Source organism: Fundulus heteroclitus, chromosome 24, assembly GCF_011125445.2.
Source record: "Fundulus heteroclitus isolate FHET01 chromosome 24, MU-UCD_Fhet_4.1, whole genome shotgun sequence".
NCBI classification, from domain to species: domain Eukaryota; kingdom Metazoa; phylum Chordata; class Actinopteri; order Cyprinodontiformes; family Fundulidae; genus Fundulus; species Fundulus heteroclitus.
Window position 1 is genome coordinate 19,306,070 of NC_046384.1, and position 21,464 is coordinate 19,327,533.

General features: G+C 40.4%; 1 protein-coding gene across 1 annotated transcript; it reads right to left on the reverse strand.

The window, feature by feature from the left end:
- Positions 1 to 201: 201 nt before the first annotated feature.
- ptger2a (prostaglandin E receptor 2a (subtype EP2)) lies at positions 202 to 20,691 on the reverse strand. The gene is made up of 3 exons (XM_012857943.3): positions 20,474 to 20,691; positions 16,702 to 17,622; positions 202 to 2,023 (listed from the first exon to the last, which is right to left on the reverse strand). Exons 2-3 carry the CDS (start codon positions 17,536 to 17,538, stop codon positions 1,736 to 1,738), a joined length of 1,125 nt encoding a protein of 374 aa, XP_012713397.2. The 5' UTR covers positions 17,539 to 17,622; positions 20,474 to 20,691; the 3' UTR covers positions 202 to 1,735.
- Positions 20,692 to 21,464: the final 773 nt, after the last annotated feature.

A 21,464-nucleotide genomic window follows, 5' to 3' on the forward strand; every position in this document is an offset into this window, starting at 1 on the left:
AATGTTCTTAAAGTTAGTGCATTTGTCCTTGATTTGAGCAGGTAAATAAGATTATTTGCCAATGGAATGAGTATTTTGACCCCTAAAATAAGATAATTAGACATCCTGCACTTGAAATAAGATGATGGAGATGAGTTGTTCCTATTTTAAGTGCATAAATCTTATTCCATTGGCAAAACATCTTATTTACCTGCTCAATTCAAGGACAAATACACTCATTTTAAGAACATGTTACTTATTTCAAGTTCCGTTTTTGCAGTGTAGTTCGTTTCATCTTTTTGAGCTGGAGAACCAACTGATGATTCAGGAGTCAGTAAATGAATAAACACCTTTTACAGTCACCCTGTTTCTGCACCTAATATACAGTAGAGCGGAGACAGAGAAGCAAATGCCTGCAAATTGCAAAGGGGGTATTTTGTAATTTCTAAGGGTTTGTTATTTAAATAAGAGCGAGGTAGGGTAAGGTACGACCGTTTGCTGCAGATGAGACGCCAACTACTCTGAATTACTTCACACAACCCCTCAACAAAAAGGGAATCTCTTTTTGTCATCAGCGCTGAAGTTATTTGCACTAATTTAATCACACAAAAAAAACACGCTACAGTTACACATTTTTATGACGATACCAAACCACTGTTACTAACTGTTTACAGTCTATGCTTCTACAAAGCATTTTGCAGTGTCTCTCATTGACTTGCGCACGTCGAAGCAGTGGAGCCGCCATGCGAGGGAGGCCTTGTGTAGGAACCAGCTCCAGGACACTTCAGCCTGTGCGTCATGCCCCCCGAGCCACAGCTGCTCAACACACTGTCACCGAAACAAGATTTTTTTCAGATTACACATCGTGGTGAAAACTCGTGAACAGTTTCATTACATATGATGCTACCTAATGTGAAAAAAAACTGAAATGACTACAGGAGTCATGTATGGGTTTTTGGTTTTTACTCTTTCCCTGAGTGAACGTTTGGACACCAAAAATTCTCAGAGCTTTTCTGGCCTGAGAAGCAACAGCTAAGTGGAATAACGTCTCACCCCTTCGTCCTAATATCAAGTTATATGCAATTTCATTTTTTTTCCACAATAAAAATGAATTTTGGCCTCATTGGTCCCGTAACAACATCGTATGGCTTTATGTGGTGGACCAGCACAAACTAGTGGTTAAAGCAAAGGAAAAGAATATTAATTTCTTACTGCCACGAGCCAAGTAGGGGACACAGCAAACATGGAAAACTATGTGACTGGTAGAAAACCAACACTGCACACAACTCTCGGTCTATCATAAACACTAAACCTTGTGGTCGTGATCTGATAAATGCACAGCGACACCCTCTAGCATCGATCTTTGCGTTTGACGTGATTCATCTACGGACCAATGATCGCCTACATCATCCCATTATCAATGTAGGTCATTGATGCCAGTGGCCTCTTACTGTTAAATAAACCCACTGCCATTAATAAATAGCAGAAGCCACCCAGGCTTTGTCAGAGAGGCCTTTTGCGTTCAAGAGTAATACGCTACAAACCACCAAGTGAGTGGGAGTGGTCTTAATTGGCCGATGGAGCTTTTCTCGGTGCTTATCAGTTAAAAGGGAAATGGCCATAATGAAATGGAAACACCCAGAAAATAAACACGGGGGAAAGTCATCGCAGTCCATCAAACATCTCGTGGGCTTCCCGCAGGAGCGATCGCTCACTTCCAAGCAGCGCGCAGTAGGAAACGACCCGTCTGTGTGTGTCATAGATGTTCTGTGTCAAGGCAGTCCGTCTGTATGGTGGAGCGACACAGTGTCAGATGGGCATCGCCGTTCTCTTTGGTCAGCGTCGTCTCGTTCACGGTGTCCCTGAACTTCCCCAGCGGGGCCTTGCAGAAGGACAAACAGAAAAAGTGCAGCACGCTGGGGTTGAGAAGGATGAAGACCCACGGATCGACGATGGAGTTGAAGGAGATGAACCGCAGGGCTGTCAGGTCCCGCTCGTGAGATTCGTTGGGATCCCCTTTCGAAGCGTTGATGTACACTCGGATCTGTAAGGTTGATGGGGAGAGGTGTGTTAAATCAGCTTTAATGGCACATCCTCACTGACATCCTGGCTATCAATTCAATACTGGGGTTCTTTAGAACAGGAGCGACGCACAAAGCAGCCGGAGAACAGAGGTGAACAAAACGGCGTTTAAATGTCAAGCAGATACTCATCTCTTGTTCCACGGGCTTAAATGTCAGAATTTTCCTCCACTCTCGAGATGTTTCCAGAGATCTTTGATAACATATCAAATACGACCTTTGTGGAAATCATTCGTACTGCTGAGAGACTCAATTTCTGAGCAACTTCGCCTTGCTCCTGTTGGAGAAACACTAAAATCCATAATTCACCTCAAGACCCTACAGGCAAAAGTATTCACACTCCTTCACCCCTTCACATTTTTTCACCATCCACAACATTTTATGTATTTAGATGGGATTTTACATGAAGTGTTGCATAATTGTATATCTGGTTAAAAAGAAATAAAAATAATTTAAACGATTGCTCACAAGTTTGGAAATGAGATCTATGGTTTGTAACTGTTTTATGAAATTCTAATTTAGATAGATGTTATTGTAAACTGTAATGTAAATTGTAATGTAATCTTTTGCTGCTATATTGGCCAGGACTCCCTTGAAAAAGAGATTGTTAATCTCAATGGGACTTTTCCTGGTTAAAAAAAAAAGAAGAAGAAGATTTTCAAAAAAAATCTGAAAAAATGTATAATTTTTGTATTTGGCCTCCTTTATTCTGACGTCAATAATTAAAGGTCGTTTGATTCTAACTCTGGAGCAGCTTCAGTGATCCATTTTAATTCAGGGGAGGTGGGAAGAACAACTATTAGTAATGGATGCCACAAATCTGACCCTAAAGGCAGCGCTCCAAGAAGGAAGCCCTTGTTGAAGGAAGGAAAGAAGAAGTCAATTAAAGTCTTGCACAAGCCACATAGAGGGCACAGCAAACGTGTAGAAGAAGGAAAACAAAACTTTTTAGCTAAACTTTTTTTTTCATGCGTTAATGCTGTAAGTGAGAAACAATGCACATGATCCTGAACACAGCATCCCTAAAGGGTGATGGCAGTGCACACTACTCTGTTTGTCGTTTGTTAAAATACATAAAAAAAAAAGAAATAAACCTTTTCACTCCTGTTCCCCATTATGCATTTACCAATTACATAAGATTTCAATAAAAAAAAACAACAACTGATGTTTCTGTTTGCTATAGGTGAGGTGCAAACGTTTTAGGAGTGTGAATACTTTTGCTATGTATAATAAGTGAGCATGCACTGGGCCCATCGCCGATGTTTTCACTTTTTATGGGTTTAAAAACATGCGATAAATAATTCATTCAGCCAAAAACTACTTTGTTTTTCTACCAGGAAAGGGTTTTGCTTCAGTACTGGAGATAACGTGTTTTTTTCCCCTTTTATAATTGACAAATTAGGAGCCGGCTCTACTTCATACAAATCTGTGGGGGATGAAGCGGTTCAGATTCATGCCGGCGTCCAGCTCGAGACGGCTTTTGCTTGCCACAAAATAACAAAATGAAGGACGCCTCTATCGTACGGTAATTACTGCCATGACAGCCTGTGTAGCTGCGGAGATGCACTGGAGATGAATGGGAACGATTGCCTTACATTTACAAGCACTTCACCCTGCAAAGACCACAGTGGTAATTTCCCCTTACTTAGATAAGAGTATTTATTTTAGGCACTGGACTACATGTATTAGAGCGTACTAAGAGTAACAGTTTGGTTTTTTAAAAAAAAGGGTAACAATGTCGCATTCATGTGTGAAGAAAAGCCGTCTGATTTTATCTGAGTAAAGCCGATCGTAAGGTACAGACAGGATGTTCAGAAGAGCACGCGGCAACGTCCTAGTTTAAAAAGATTCAACTTAAGCCTTTTAACAGCAACTCATTTGTGTGTTTTGGGGTTTTATGAGAGCCGGATGTTTAATGCTGAGCCAGCAGCATATTGACATTCCTCTGCTGACGTCCACCAATGAGCTTCACACACAGGATACACATTTATTGAGGTGCTATAAAAAAAAATGATTGCAATCTTTTATCTCAAGCCATCTTTCGCATGTATACAGCATAACCTTTAAGCAGAGGTGGTTCATGTGTTTCAGTGTGACTGTACGCCCCCCCTTAATGTTTTACGCTGATTATTAGATCAAAAAACTTTTACTGCACAAAAATGTTGTCTTGAAGCGAATGTTTCTGCTACACATATGATACAGGCCCACCAATACTCTGGAAGGACGCTAGAGAACTGTTTAATCCATCATCTACCAAATGGAAAGAGTTTGGCACAACTGGTAATTTACCAAGGTGAGAGCGTTATATAGAGAAGCAGCCCAGAGGCTCTGGAGGAGCTGCAGTGATCCACAGCTCAGGTGGGAGTTCTGACAGGACCGTAATGAACCATGCACACCATCACAGCTGCCATTTATGGAACAGTAGCAAGAAAAATGTGCATCTCTACATAAAACCACAAGAAATCCTATTTGCCATTTGTGACGAGCCACTTAGGGGACACAACAAACGTGGAACAATGTGCTCTGGTCAGATGAGGCAAGACCTAAACCTTTTAGCCTGCGAGCCAAAAGGTTTGTCTCAGATTACTCCCAATCTGACTGAGCTTGAGCTATTTTTCACACAAAAAATTTACAAAATTGTTAGTCTCTGCATGTGTAAAGCCAGTAGAGCCCTACGTGAAAAGACTGTAACTGACTCAGGGAGCTTAACACAAATACGCAGCAGAATTTTAGATTTTTGTTGGAAATCTAAAATGATGCATTCATTTCCTTCCACTTTACATTGATGCATTACTTTGTGCTGGTTTTATTACATAAAATCCCAATGACACATGTTGAATCTTGTAGATGTGACGTTTAATTACTTGTGCAAGTCATTGTAGGTCTACAAGGCTGTTGTCGTAAAAAAAACCTAATAAACTATAGACTTATACGGTTTCGTCTGCTCTCCTACTTATAAAGATAAAAACAAGTCAAGTTTATGCCTTTAAAGCAAAGGTGTATGTATAATCTACAAATGTATGATAAAGCTGCTATGCAGTAAAAGCTGATGGCAAAATTAAGACTGTAACAGTTGGTAAATCCACAATGTGAAAGGAAGTTGTCACCATTGCATGTATATATTTGTATTTAGCTACAATATTGTTTGCCTTCCTTCTAAAATAAAAGCAAATGGAACAGACTTTTCCCCTCTCACTAATTGAAGCATGTTGCGATTCCTTTTGTATTCCTGGAATCTCTGATTGAGAAATACACCAGTTTAAAGTTTTGACCTTTTTAAAATTAAACACCCTTTAAACGTAACAGCTTGGTTAGCGTTCCCGGAGTGGAGAATGAGCCGCGGGTTTCCCCGCTGAGCTCCATCTTGCTGGGCAAAATAAATCAGCAGCTAGGACAGCTCGAGTGAGAAGCAGTAAATTCCCCGGAGCCATGGCCACAAGGTTGGGAACCGGCTTTTTAATACAATCCATGGAAGTTATGAGTAGTTCGCAGGTTTAGAAATTGCTCCCACCGTCCTCTCAGGGGGGTCAGAAAGGAACAATATACGGTTATATTTGAGGGGGAAAGAAGCATTCGGGGAGTCATTGTATTCTCTAACACGTCTTTAATTCTCTTCCTGCCTTCAATTTATTCTTTTTTTTTTTTTACTTTCCTCTCAGTTTCTTGCCATCGTCATTGTCCACCTTCTTTATCTTTCTTTTCACTCCAATTTTTTTATCTTTGTGCAGAAACACAAAGCCGAATGTGTTGTTTGTGATTGATAAATCGCTTATATCCCTTACTGCTTTCTCCACAGCTGAACATTCCTCCGACGTACTGCAGAGCAGCACCACAGCAGCTGTTAATCTCAAGTGTAAAAAAAAAAAAAGGTCCTAATACTTGGAAGAGTTTACAAGCTGCTGTACTACTGCGTACATTTGAGGAAACAGTTATAAAAACAAGAATGTGCATACGTACTCTTGTTTTGTCTTAAGTGCGAAGCAGCTTTTATTGTCATTGTAAACTGAACCACATGGCATCATTTTTTTTTTCTGATTACTGTCAGTCCTCAACATGTGTGAGAAACAAAAACAGCCAGGCTGAGGCATGTAATCCGTCTCACACTGTGAGACTATTTTCTCCCCTCCGAAGAGCAACAGGAAGCGTAATAAAAAGGTTAATGCGAAGAAGCTGCGAGAGTGCGATGATCACAGAGCACAGGCTGCTGTTTGAGTTTCATTCTTTTCTATAACAAAAGGACTGATGCTGAAAATGCATTATTAAGACGTTCTTCACCTCTGCACAAGCGACTTGCTATCTAAAACGCTGCCGTTTTCCCTTTTTAATCATTAATACAATCAAATATGACTGCAGGGTCATCGCATTCAAGCGTGTCATCCTGCTGGGGCTTCATATTGGAACAAAAAATGTAATATAACCCAGCTTTCTGCACGTGTTCAGACTGTGGTGTCACTTTCTTGCACATCCATGAGTGTGTGCGTGTGTATATATATCTTAGTAAATTATTCATCTGCTGTAGTAGTTTTAAATTAGTTACCTTGGCCAGCTACAATACTCTCATCACGATTTGAGGTCGGTCAGAGAAGCAGTTTTAAAGTTTAAAAAATGCTACACAAGCTGTTTGCATTCAGAAAAGTATTAAAGGTGCCAGGACATAAACGGTATAAACCGTTTCATGTAGTTGATATTGCTCCATATGCAAATTCTCTAAAGAATTTCATTTAAGAAATAATGTCAGCCTGTTGTTTAGTCAGGGGTTGGCGACGGTAATGATAATACCATATTTGGAAAACCGGTCAAATGTGGCCCCATCACACAAATGTATGCTTAGCTTTTAGGTTCACAATTGTCCACCACTTAGTAGAACCACAGGATTTATTTTAATTAAATGTATGCAATACTGGAATTTGCAAAAGACTGCTTTGATGCAAATTTTTTTTAAGGCTATTATATTTCAAGGACTATACATTCTAACTCTAATACCAAACATAGCTGGACTGACTTTCATCATCCTTGACGCCCAAACCAAAAGTCTGCAGCTCAAGGAGATTTGTGTGAACACTTTGATGTTGGTGGCTAATTGAAACTGATCTCATCGTGGCAATATTCAAAGTGGAACTAAACATGACGAAAAAAAAACATAAGCCCACCCTCGAGCCGTGGTGAGCCAAAGTCTGCGTTCGGTTTCTGTTCAGGCTGAATGCAGGCAAGGCCAAGCTGACCAAGTTGTGGTGGCGCGATTCAACACAGTGAGACTGAAGTGCAAAGCCACATAGAACGCGTCGCGACAGGGAGCGCGCTCCCTTCACAGCCCGTAACGCATTTCTGTGTCGTCGCTGTGAAGGCAGCGAGCTCCAGCGAGCCTACCACTAACACTTTACAAAAATGTTAGGGGTGTGCTCTGAGATGCTCTATATTTCGCACACACCCCAGCTAAACACTGAGTAAAACCACTTTCACTTTAATTGCATCTGCAAGTCTTCTTTGGTACGTTTTTTTGACTAGCTCTGCACATCTAGAGACCAACCCACAGCACAGCACTGCAGCCACCACATGTTACCATGGCGAGGTTGGTTTCAGGACCACATTATGCAGTGTTAACTTTCCACTACATATTTTGGCATTTAGGTGCAAGCATGTTAGACCACACCTGAACAATTAAACAGAAACAATTTAAAGGAGGGGGAGGGGAGATTCTTAAACACAGAATAGAATTTAAAATTCTTATCACATATAAAGCCCCTAATCAAGCTCCATCATACATAAGTTCCATAAGTTCCTAACAGAGCAGTTTACTCTCAGACTGCACGTCTACTAGTGGTTCTTAGTCTCTAAAAGTAGAATGGGTGAGGCAGACACCCTGTCTACTTTTAAGACTAGGCTTAAAACTTTCCTTTGTGACAAAGCTTATGGTTTGCTATTCTAGATCAGGTATTCCCAAAGTGAGGTGCTGGGAGTGCGCGAGCTGCCGCTAGGGGGTGGCCGTGAGATAAAAAATGGAATGGCTGTCTGACAGTGTTTTTTCCCCACACCTTAAATACGTGCAAATAAACATTTCCTTTGTAAAAGTTCAAATCAAAAACTTTAAATTTAATAAATAAAAAGTATTCACACGAAAATCTACTTATTTAGAAGAAGTCTTCTTCTACGCTTCATTTTAAGATGTTGAAATATAGAAGAAGTTATCATCTTCTACGCATTGTGCTGTACGGTGGGCATTATAAGCTTATTGCTTCTGCCAATACACCCTTTCCAGTTTTAATTTATGCTACATGGACTTATACTGTCATTTATTATATACTTGTGTGTCTGAAATAAATACCTATTAAATGTTAGTATAGGTGCGCCTAGCCTGTGGCCTCTACTTCATTCATTCTCACAAATATGCTCAATTGGCTAAAACCAGGGAAACTGTCAGGCAGGTGAGACATCTAAGGTCAAAGTTAGTCAAGTCGGAGAAAATCTCTCTATCTCTCTCCTCGCTTCACGTCGTTTACGTCAGTAGAGGAAAAAATTGAAATCGGGCCAAAAGGTTTATTTGCAAGTTTAAATTGAGCGACTCGGTCTCTCTATCGATCGCGCTGCACCTAAAACGGAGCTGCCCAAGGTACCGTGACTCTGAACCGGCGACAAACACTGATGCCCATGACACGGCCACACCGCTGCTGCTGCTGCTGCTGGTGGTAAAATTGATGGTAGAAAAAGTTGTAGTTTCTTGACTAAGCCGACGCACAGAGCAGCAATACTTTTCATTGTGGTGCAGACAGGTGCAGTTCATTTTACAGATACATCTTTAGCGCATATTAAGACAGGAACAGGGAAACCGGAAACCGGCTGTGGAGAGCTGAGGTGTGTTGCCGTGGGCGTGTTTACCTGCTGTGAAATAATCAGGAAATAACTTTTTATTTCTCTGATTAATAACATATTTATGGAGAGCTCTGTTATTGTTACTCTGTGCTGCTCTAAGTCTCTCGCTCGCTCGCTCGCTCGCCATGGAACACAAATCCAATTAAACTTAAAGCATAAATTGTGAGTCAGATTTAGACGCTGGTACATAAAATAAATCAAGAGGGAAAACACACAGGTAGATCATCAGAGTTTAATCCGTGACTCCACCTGGATGGCCTCTGCTTCACAGACGTTTTAGGTTGCTGTGGAGGAGTGACCGACCTGAGTCTGTTTCTTTCTCTGGCTCCAGGTTGAGCCACCGATGCACCTGAAAATCCTCAGGATCCTGTTGTGGATGTTGTGTGTAACTTTATTGCAATTTAATTCAAATTATGTTCTAATTTTATTTCCATAACCTTTATTATGATGGTTGTGTTGTAATTGCAACTGCATTTATTTTATTTTTTTAAGTTTGGGGGTGCGTTAACCTGGTTGGGACACAGAAGGGGGTGTGTGGCTAAAAACGTTTGTGAACCGCTGTTCTAGATGATGCCTTGGTCCTGTCTTTCAGCGATTAATGCCATCTCTCTCCTAGACATAACTATTGACAGAGCTTTCATCCTCTACACTTGAAAACGGTGTCAGACCTTATATGCTTGGCTGTGCATCTCTCCTAGTTGAAGTCACTAAAGGAGCTAACTGCTGGGTTTTTATTTATAGAATTTCTTTTTACCAATTTGAATAATAAACTAAACCTAACTGCATTGTTTGATAACTGAGATCAAAAGGAATGTATGTGCTTGACTTTGCCTCTGTCTGGATGATTCCATTGAATTTACTTCTTTTTTTTAGCAAGGCTCCTTAAGACTACATAATTAACAAAGTGGTGTTAACAAACAAATAGAAAGTTCACTTTTGGTCTTATCAGACCAGAGCACCTTGCTCCACGTGCCTGTGGTGTCATCTACTTGAAAACATGGCAACTTCTGCATTTCTTTTAACATTGTTTGTTTTTCTTTGTGGGGTTTCCTTACTAATAGTTGCTCAGACAACAGCCTCCCACCTGAGCTTTTGATCGTTGCAGCTTCTCCATAGTTACCATGAGCTCCTTTTGGTTGAATGCCATTTCTTGATAGGTTTTTAGCTGAGCCATGCTCTTTCCATTTTAAGATGGATTAAAACGTACTCTGAGATATTCAACGGCTGGGATTTATTTTATAACCTCAACCCGAAATAAAATCCTTTGCAATCCTATGTATTTTTCCCTGATGACAAAAAATTTCAGCTTCCCAAAAACTGCTGTGACAATATTACACATTTTACACAAATGTAGAAAAGTCAACACTTTAACATGTTGGTCTTTAAAGCTACTTTAGCCTTCAAATATCATATGAAATATTATATTTTGGTGGGGGGTTAAGCATTTAAAAGCCTAACGACATTTATTTATTGAAAATATCTGATTAATAATATTATTATTGTTGTTGTTGTCAGTCGTATCGTTACTTCCCTAAAATAGGTCAATGATAAGCAGCAACACTGCTGACTAAACATTTTAGTCAACAGTGTAACCTTTTCTTTCCACTTTATGATTTTACACTGCTTTGTTGTTGGTCGATAAACCTTAATGGACCACACATTTGCTATATATTGCCCTGCTCAACCCCAGCTGCATTAATTATGTTTCTCTATATGGAACATAAAGAAATGAATGGGCATGAAGCTGAGCGTCACGGACCACGTCCATTTCCATGTAATTACTCGATACGATCTTAACTCGAAATTAAATATTGGTAAAGCTTGCCGACATCCTACTGCAGGGCTCCGAGTAAAAACCAGTTCCAAAGAGCCTAATGGGACGGTTGCTTGGACACCCATAGTTTAAACTACCATTGCATGACGAGATGAGATGATAGGATATTAGCCAGACATGAATACTCTCCAGTGTATAGACTTGTAATCATCAGTGTGTAAACAGAGAAACACAGGGAGGTGGAAATGTCTGCTGTTTCTCAAAGGCCTTGCCAAAATCTACTAGTCTACTCTGCTTTGCTGAACCCCGTCACATGAAGCTATTGCTAATCATGCTATCGCTTTTTATGTCCTTTGGCAAAATGTATTTAATGGTTTTTGTGTCCTAATTTCTGATTCTTCTGCCCACTGCGTGCCCCACGTGTGACCGTAGCTGGTTCTTATTGAACATTAACTCCTGTCTCATCAGTAACCTCAAAAAAAAATGTATTAAACCCTTCTGCTGTTGTCACAGAAGTCCGTTTTGTTTCACGAACGTCTAGTTTTTCTTGACCAGGCCTCTGTCAAATCTGAGTCTGTTTGGTTTCTGTTAGAAAGGTCAGACAGGTGACCCGCTCTGTGTTTCAACACGTTTCAATAGGAACAAGTAGCAAAAACTCTGAAATCTAATCAGCTAATAGTGGCCAGATTATCCTTTCTAGATGCATTTAACTTTGCCCCCCCATGGCCCTGCCGCTTGTTTATCCTTGTCTTTGTTGGTCGGACCTCCGCAGAGTGAAAAACATCCCACAGTAGTTGCCAAAATGCTGTGACCCAGCTGTCTAGACATCTCTGTTGTAAAAAAAAAATAAAAAATAAAACTCTTACTCCTGCTCCCTGTTTCTTCCAACACATCACCTACCTACTCTGTTATCTTGGCTCGGCTGCCTCTCCTCTGGCTGTCCTCATTTACCCTCACTGTACCCAGGTCACCTATTTGATTTTGCCTCCTGATGAGATGGCGACGAAAGCGGATCCCTGTGTCCTCTATTTGCCTACAGGGGTGTTAGCTTTGCACACCGTGTTCGGACGAAGACAATTCAAACAGCAGACTAAAACTGGTATGATTCATGTAAAAAAAAAATTCTCTAATTGTTAGAATTACAAAAAGTGTTAAAGCTCACACTCTTCCAAAAGTATTCATACCCTTTGAGCTTGGTTTTACCTGTCTTAAAACAACCGCAAAGGTATTTTATGTGATGGACTAACAGAAAACTGTGCAAAAAAAAACAAAACTTGACAGCTGCAAAGACCATGACGCTGCCACCAACAACAGCTGTCATCATGTGATGGTTAAACAGGACGTCTAATGGCGTTCAATAGCCTGTGACTTTTGGGAATATTTGTTAGGAAAAAAAGATTGGAAAAGCACATATTTTCCTTCCTCTTTATATTTATGTGCTACTTTGTGTTGGTCTATCATAATAAATCCTCAATAAAATAAATTGAAGTCTGTGGTTGTACAATGAAGAAATGTGGACAAGTCCAGCCACTATTATGACCTTTCCTGGTACTATGAAGAAAATACCATTCAACATTCCTAACACCTGAGTCCTACATATGAAAAGGTTAAGTTAGTAGAATGTTATGAAGGTTTTGTAAATGCTGAATGAAAAAAAAAAAGATTCCTTTAACTGTGCGTGTTGTAAACGAGTCTCTGGGAGGATGCAGCTTGAACGGTTGGTTCGGCCTCCCTGTGGTCTGTCTGTGTTTTATTAACAACGCCATTAAAAAACCAAGCCCGAAGCAGAATTCAGCTTTCGCTGCAGAGCTGATGGTTTCCAGCAACGGCTGAGACGACGGTGCACGAGATGGCTCTCCGGTCCATTACGGCTGTCCGCACTTAAGTGCACAGCATTTCGCGCTGCAGGGAAAACATTATCGATTTTGCATCTGATGTCAGAAGTGTCACTTAAAAGCCAATGTGGTTCCATACAGATTACTTGGGAGTCACACTGAGACAACTTAATGGTTTGGGCGATGAGTCATTTATGGGTATTCATTGATTCAAGCACCCAGAATCCCCTCTGTCTGTGCCTAAACCATTAGAAGTATCCCAGGGAAAGTACAGCGTCAGCTCTGGCGTCAGCTAATCATAGGCTTCTTTCAGATATTCATTATATATGTTTAGTCAAACTGCCTGTCATGGCACGATGCAGCTGAGAAGTTTATCATTATAACATTATTGTAATGTTATACAATTAGTTTCTAATTATCCTCTTGATTAATCAAGATTAAAAACACATTTGTTTAGGACTGCCTTCGACTGCTCAAGTTAAATAGTTCTACTGAAACATCACTAGTTCAACTTTTTTAGTCCAACTGTTTTTAATGTTCTATTTTTGTTTATTAATTTTTGGAGTTAAGGAGGTCCGTACAAAGTGGCAAGCATCGTCGTGGCATCCTTATGCATCCTTATGCAGAGAACTACCTCCAAATCCTTCAACATCATCTTAAAACACAAGTTAGACGGTTGAAATCGGATACAATTGGCTATCCCAGCAGGACGACGATCCAAAACACGCTCCAAAACTAGTTTTGGAAGGAATACAGCAGCCTGACATTAAGCTTTAGGAATAAACCTCACCTCATTCTTTATGAAGATCTGTGGACTCTGTTTCGTATCCAAGACAGTGCCAGACAAAAGCTACCAACATATATGATCTCTGTTATTTCTACCCAGAGGAGTGGTCAAATATTCAGCCAGAAGCATGTTGATGGCTACAAAATGATATAAACTCCCAAATAGGTCATTTAGACCAATAATTGCATGTGAACTTCTCATCGCCACCTTATATCAATAAACAGCTAATCCTCTGCTGAGCAAAATGATCTCGAGTAGATTAAAAGTTGTCTTCACATTTTAAACCAACTACAGGTGTAATTTGTCAACCGGCCAAACTAAACAACGCTAATTAATTTTAGGTAGACGCGGTCTTGGCCGGCTGTTATTTAGCTAATCCACCCCACGTTGTTATCAGACAGATCATAGATGTTATATTGGTGGTGTGCTGCGCATGTGAAGTTTATGAGTCTAATTTGGAAGCCAGATACCCTTATCGTCTAATTACAGGTCCCATCCAAACAGCTTCCTGATGATGTTACTGATCACATCCTGGCTTCTCAAACTTTAATCACGATCTGCCACTGCATCTGAAGCCTGCTGGTAGCAAAGAGGGTTCTTCCTTACAACACAAGGCTAGCTTTGTGTTTCTTGTTTACTACAGTATTTACTGATCTCTTATAATTCTGTACATTTTACTTGTGCTGGTGTATTTCAATGGTCTTTTAGGCATTAAATCTACAATTCTTGCAGAGTATAATTTAAATTCACCCCAGTGTTATTAAATCTACATTTATTGATCTAGCATTTTAACCTTTGTCACTGGCACCATCAGACTGCTTCTGTTGCAGGGCTCCGTTAGATGCAGAAACAGTTTAGACATAAATACCGTATGATACTGAAGACAACCTATGTCTGCGTTGACTTTTGCACGTCCTCGTGTAAAGATCTTTACTGATGAGGCGTCAAACCACAGACCAGATTTTTTAAATTTCAGATCAGATATCCTCCTAACATGTGACATTTGAGTTTGAGTGAAGCCAATAATGGCAGTCATAAATCTTTTTCAAGAAATCATCATTCCAGTAAAAGTGGTCTTCCTGTGTTAAAGGTGCATAGCCACGTTATTTTACTTTTTAAAATGTTTAAGTCAGTAGCTCACTCTCGCTTCATACAAAGTTTTTAAGAAGGATGATCACATTCTGCTGCCATATTAGTTGTTATTTTGGTGTTTTTTATGCTTTGTTTTTGCTCAATTTGTTAGTAAGAGGTTAAAACAAGGAAGCGGCTAACTGCTATTAGCATCCCCAGGCAAAACAATGAAGAAAGGTCCAAGATCTTGTAGAGCGGTGTATTTAATAACTGTTGGTCTTCGATTATACCGAGCTGCTGCTTTATTACGAGGCATTGCAGAGGGTCAAGCTCGGTTCGGCATTATTTACAATGGAATTAGAAATTAAGCAAACTACCATTATGAAACTGTCACTAGGTTGGCACCAACTCTGTTTATATTTGTTAATCGCGCCCGAGAGCAACTTATTTTTCAGCTCAAAAAGGACTATCAAAGCATTACCAAGATGGAGGGTTGGTGTGTATAACCTTATTTTATCATGATCAAACAGGCTTTGGTCTTTCTTATAAACATGACATGGCTATATAACTTTAATGGGATGTTTGTCACTACTCTGTGATGAGAAAATGTGTTGTCTCATAAAAAGGAGATATATTTAGAGGAAACATGCCTAGTTTATGACTTCACAAGATAATTCTAAGAATGTGGTTTGCGTGGTTTTTCCCACAGTTTAATCATCCAGTATCTCTATCCTTACCATTCATAAAGTTTCACCAAGTCTCTTTTTGAGTAACTGTGCAAGACCGTCTTACGTTGCTCTTCTGCTCCTCAGGGGGATCATGTAAAAAAAAAAAAAAAAAATCTCCCAAATCCACTCTGGTCTTATTTCTTTCTACTAAACACTAGAAGTGTGCATGCGCAGCCGGCAAGCGGAACCTAACAAGGAATGTGGTGTTACGTGAGCACGTCGCAATGATTGGCATGTGGGACAACCAATACATAAGGCGATACCCCCGGGACAAAATCTCTGACCAATCCCTGCCCTTCAGACCGAATGGCAGGGATTGGTCAGAGTTTTTACAGGCCTGCAGCTCCCACAGAGACCACATTTTTTAACCTCCCTTTTTATGTATACATATTGACTACTGTCAGGATGGAAGGACCATTTCACCCAGTATAACAAAAAGTCTTTCTGAACAGGATTACAGACTACAGCTTTAACGGGAAAGGAGTTTCTGTAGACGAATGTTTGCTGTCAATGGAGAAATAGACTGTGGCAGGTACAGGTCATTTCATACTGGTGAAGTTATGGTAGTTTTGCATCTTTCCAGATACAAAAAACACACAGTCAGCCGCAGGATGCATAGCCAGCTTCAGCGTATAACAGAAGTCTGAAGGTATACTAGCAAAGTTTAAGAAAAGGAAATGTATGTCTTAAGCATCAAACCTCTGTCCACTATAGAGAATGTTAAGATTTGTAAACCTTGGGAGCCTTTTGGAAACCACAGCGCAAATTTAAAGGTTTACATCTCGGGGCGGGCAAATCTGGTCCTTGAAGGCCGCGTCCTGAACGTATGTGACGAAACTGACTGCATCATTATAGCAGACTCCTGCAGAACTTGGTGACAAGCTGAGGAGATAATTTAATGATTTGAATCAGGTGTTGGAGCAGGGATACATCTAAAACCTAAAGCCTTGAGGACTAACATAGCCCATCTCCTAGTATACATTCGATAGGGAATGTCATTGACAATGCTAACTGTACTAATTTATAACATAAGATGCTAAAGATTTTAAAATGCTACATGCTAATTGGCTTGCTACAGTCAGTCATTCACGCAATCATACACGTTCACGCGGCAACTCTAAATCATTTTGTCTGTTTTATACACATAACACACACCTCTGCTTAGAATACAAACTGTAATTTATGACTGCACGTGGCAGCAAGGTAAGCATGAAATATTTTCAACACTATTAACGCTAGTTCTTAGAGACCGTTGAATCTGCTAAAGCTGGCATCGGTAGATTGAAGCTCTAGATCGTAACTCGGTCGAGCTCTGACTGGTGCTTTTCTAAGAATTTCTCCTAGAAGCTCCGTAGAAGTGCAAAGTATGATTTACTAGATAACTGCACGGTGATGCTGAATCCATTAGTTGCGTGGAAAACCCAAATCGCTAATCTTCTCACCACAGGCATCCTCTTCGTAATACCCTGAGAAAACTACACGTAAACATTGACTGCTGGGACCGAGGTTTTCGGCTTGCATGCCGGCACTTTGAGTTAACTTGTAACACCGAGGTGTGTGTCGTCTGCTGTCGTCTTACCACCAGGGGCATTGTGCAGATGATGAAGATGATTGTCATGACGACCAGTGGGACGAGGTGCTCCAACTCATGAGCCACTAAGATCTTGCGCTCGCTGCTGGATCTCATGTTCTTCATCACGGAGTTTTGCCTGTTCCGACGCCGGTACATCTGGAGCAGCTGCTTAATCACAAAACCGTTGCACGCCACGACCGCCAGCACCAGCACCAGCATAATTGTGGCATATAATACGGCATAGAACCGGTGCTTAGCAATTATGGGATTCATGTCGATGAAGCACCATGTGCCAGGGCAATATTGTACATGGTCACCGAAGCCCACCAAAGGAAGCAGAGAAAATAATGTGCATATAAGAAACATAACTGGGATTGTTATATATGCCCATTTCTTGGTGACAAGCCGTTGGTACATGTAGGGGTGCCCTATGGCAAAGCATCTGTCCAGTGCTGTAATAAAGAGGAGCGATATGGTGGCCAGGCTGAAGAAGGTCATGCTGACACCAAAGTACTCACACAAAGTGCTACTGTTGGTACTGTGATTAGAAAACATCCCAACCAAAGTCCTGTTCCTAGCATATGCAATCTGCACAATGGGCGTGATCAAGCAAGTCCCTGCCAGGTCCGTGAACACCAGCGCATTGACGAATATGAGGAACAACCCCCTGCGCTGTCTTTCCTCACTCCTTGAGTCCTTGCGGCGACGGAATTCCAAGATCACCAGGGCGGCGACGTTGCCAAAGATCCCTAAGCCAAACATGACGGCGCTGATCACTGGGGTATCGTCATCTTGTATAGTTTGCCAGGAGTGGCAACAGACATACTTGTTGGTGTTAGCCATTTGTCCCTCCTTTAATGAGAAATGGTTTCCGCACTTCCAGCAGACGTTTAAAAATGGATCTTCACGTGGTTTTCTGGAGTCATCCTGTAACAACAAAAAGAAAAATATTTTTGAGATTTAGAGCAGCAACAATTAAACTAATGATCCATCAGATCATTAATCTTATGTATCCTCATTTTGGTCTCAATGAAGTTTTGTTCGTTCCTACTTTCATAATCGTACATGTAAAACCTGTACAAATGAACTTAAAACATGGTATATCAGTTCAGTTCTCTAGGTAGTCAAATAATTTTAGAAATTATGGAGATAAATTGTCACGCTAAAAACAACTTGACCTCCTGCTTTCAGATATGATTTACCAAAGCTGTACAAAGGTTTGTACACGTTTTTTTTTTTAACAGAATACTGACTAGAATGCTGAAAATGATTTTAAATCATGAGCAACAAAACACCACTAATATTCTTTTACAGACTGCCGCAAAGTTGGAAAAGACTAACAGAGACCGTCAAGCTGCGAGTCAAGATGTTTAATTTTAAATGAGCAAGAAATTCAGGCTACTTGGAAGTAAAATTCAGAGACGTATAGGCTGGTTAAAGATGTCTCCTGTAAATAAGTTTAATTCAAGTCTGATTAAATTGAGTTCACCGCAGTAGAACCCATTCCCAAAACATTTAGGAAAAGTCCAGCTGGAAAAAATTGCTTACAATCATGCTGTTAATTGCACTCTCTCCCCGACTTAGTCCTCATCCTCTCAGTGATGCCGCCACGCTGTTGCGGGCGCTATCGGCAACGTGCATCCAAAATACAGTGTAGTACCATTTAAATGTCGCAGTACCCCAGTACCAAATTAGTACCGGTATACCAGACAACCCTACGTGTGACCAAATGTTATTACAGCTAAGTACCTACTATCCTACTATAAATACGTTTGTTTTATGGTTGGATTAAGCAAAACCGTTTTCTTGGAAGGAACATGCTATATTTATGTTAAATAAAAAAAAGAAGAGCCTAGTTTGCAGCCTTATTAGGAACAAAACTGAGCAAAACCAAAATATCGATTTGTGCCATCACTATTATTATGCAGGGGAATTTTATTCAGATAATCCAGGAAACTGAGAGAATATCTGTGAAAACTAGACTTTTGTATTTAACCCTAAGTGTGGATTGACATAGTTTTTGACCAAATGCGTAAAGAGTCAACTTGGAGGTTGAGAGCCACATTCTCTAGGTTACAGACCCATGCTATGTACCATACAGCCAGATGGATCACCAGAAACAGCTCAGATCATCAGGTTCTTCTCTGATGTCAGACAATCCTAAGAATTTATGCTTTTTTTCTCCCCCCCAGGATTGTAAAAGCTGCTTACCTTCCAGTCACCAAACAAAGGACCTGAGAGCCTCCTCTATAAAGAATGCTTACTTCTCTGTCAGAGTTTCAAACTGTTTGGACTCAATGTCAACAACTGTGACTCGCTGCAGTACCCTAATTCGATGTTTCAAAAACTTTGTGTAGATTAACCTAAATTGTACAAGTACTAAAAACAGTCCTAAAATATCCCGCTCCTCAAGTGCTGCTCCGGTTTTACAGTTGTGACATCCACGGTTGTTCCTCTTCTATCTTATGATTTAGCAGGCGTCAGCTGACAAGCTGAACTGTAAGCTGTCATCCATTTCCTGAGTAACGGATGACGGCTTGCCTTGGTGCACAAGGAGCTTTCTGCAGGGGGCAGAGCATGCTCAGATAATCGGGAGTCCTCTGTTTCCATAACAATTGCTGCAAGAACATTTGCCTTGTAAATTAGTGCTGTTGTTGACATGCAGAAAACGACAGCGCTTTCTGAATGTGTTCACACCCCTTTCACTTTTTCCCATTTTGTCATGTTACAGCCTCAAACGTCAATGTTTTTTTTAACATGCTTTCTCTTTTGTTGGCATCAACAAAGTAGAGAAAGCACAAAGCCAATGCTATGCGGCAAAGAACAGGCTAAAGTTTCAGCATGATGCGCATATACCCATAACGCCTTGCAACCGTAATGGGTTACGGTCCTTTTAGCAAGTTTTGAGTCATGGAGGCTGGCCACAAAAGTAAGCCGCACTTTTCAGATTGTTTTGTTTAAAATAAAAAAATAAGCCAAGGATTTATTTCCTTCCACTGCACGGTTACGCTTCCCTTAGTGTTCAAAATATCACATAGAGTCCCAGCAAATGTAAAAATGGGATGTAAATATTTTTCCCGAGGCATTAGTCAAACTATGTTTGTGAAACTCTGTTTTTTTTTTCAAACCGTTACACCTAGACCTAAACATTGCGCATCGGTTCCAGCGGACCGACACCATGGCGACCTCATGGCTCTGCACCCACATATCTGACTCACTTTCTTTTATGTCCTACTGAAGAGCGTTGCATCAGATGTGACTGAATCAATGTAAAGTGGATGAAATGCCTCCAAGTTTTAACCGCAAAGAACCCATCTCTGACAGATGCGCCCAGCTGTTGGGCGTGTAACTTGGCGTCATTATAGGGCTATTTCACATAACCGCTCGCAGTTGCTCTGTATAAACTTTTCATTGTGCCGTATTTTCTCTCTAAAGAGTAAACATAACTTTATATATCAATTTATTTCAAAGTTGCGGAAGGAATTTGAACATAACTCTCAAGATATTCAACCCAAAATACATGTGCAAACCGGGAGTTTCGATTGAAAATGTTGACGTGCAATGTGTTACAACTAGTGCCAAAGCAAAGACCTCAAAAATAGTAATAATAAAAAAAATATTTCTGGTTGTAAAGGCGTCCTAGCCTTGTTTATTTGAAATAATACAGATGTTTACATAAATCACTATTTACGCGGAGCGAGAAAACAGCGCGAGCGCCAAACTGTCCGATCCGCGTGGACCTCCGCAGCGACAGAAAGCATCCCTGTAAAGTTCTCACCTGCTTTAAAAGTTGCTCCCGGCGTAGTTCTTCTGCTCGTCCCCGTCTTCCTTCGTTACAAAAAAAATAAATAAATAACCAAACTGAGCACGTCCAACTTTTAGTCCCAAATATCCCGGTCCACGGTCTGTTTGTCCCCCGGAGCCGCTCTGCTCTAAAGGTGCGCTGCTGACAGGGGTGAGGCACGAGCCGTTGTGATAAAGACGGGCATGAGTTGATCTGAGCGCAGGGAGCGAGGCGTTGACGTCACGCACAACCCGCAGCCACGCCCACAGAGCTCTGCAAGTTGGAGCTAGTAAAGCTACCCACCACGCCTTCACTTTCTGAGAAGCACCTTTCTGGCTAAATCGTTGGATCTGAATGTTGTTCAGACCAGAGCGTTTAAAAAGGAGCATGGATAAACAAATAAAATAGTTTTATAACTTCCCTGGATAAAAAAAAAAATAGTTTTATAACTTCCCTATGTAGAAGGGAATCCACAGGGCCTTGCAAAACTGATCTTAAGTGTTGAACTTCTTTTTATAAATGTTTTATAAAAAAGTACAATATTAATACTTTTAATCAGAATTGCCTCTATCATTCAAGGACACTATATACATGAAAAGACACAACAGAAACAGTAAAATTACTTACTATCCTGCAAAGTTACTTTATTTATCCTGAAAAGTTACTTCATTTATCCTGTAAAGTTATTTTATTATCCTGCAAAGTTACTTTATTATCCTGCAAAGTTACTTTATTTTCCTGCAAAGTTACTTTATTATCCTGCAAAGTTACTTTATTCTGAAATCCACTGAAATTCACTGAAATTCTCAAGCTGTATGCAAACGAAATTTCATTCTGTACGCACTCTGTGCATACAAAATGACAATAAAGTTTGTCTAAGTCTAAGTCTAAGTCTAAAATGCAATAAGATTGCTGAGTATGATTTCTTAAACAGATGAATTTTAAGTTTTGATTTTAGACAGAGGGAGAGACTCAATATGACGGA

Coding starts and splice junctions, on each gene's coding strand:
- ptger2a (XM_012857943.3), bottom strand. CDS start 17,538: ATGGCTAACACCAACAAGTATGTCTGTTGCCACTCCTGGCAAACTATA. Junction 2,024..16,701: donor TCTGCACAATGCCCCTGGTG/GTAAGACGACAG, acceptor TCAACCTTACAG/ATCCGAGTGTACATCAACGC.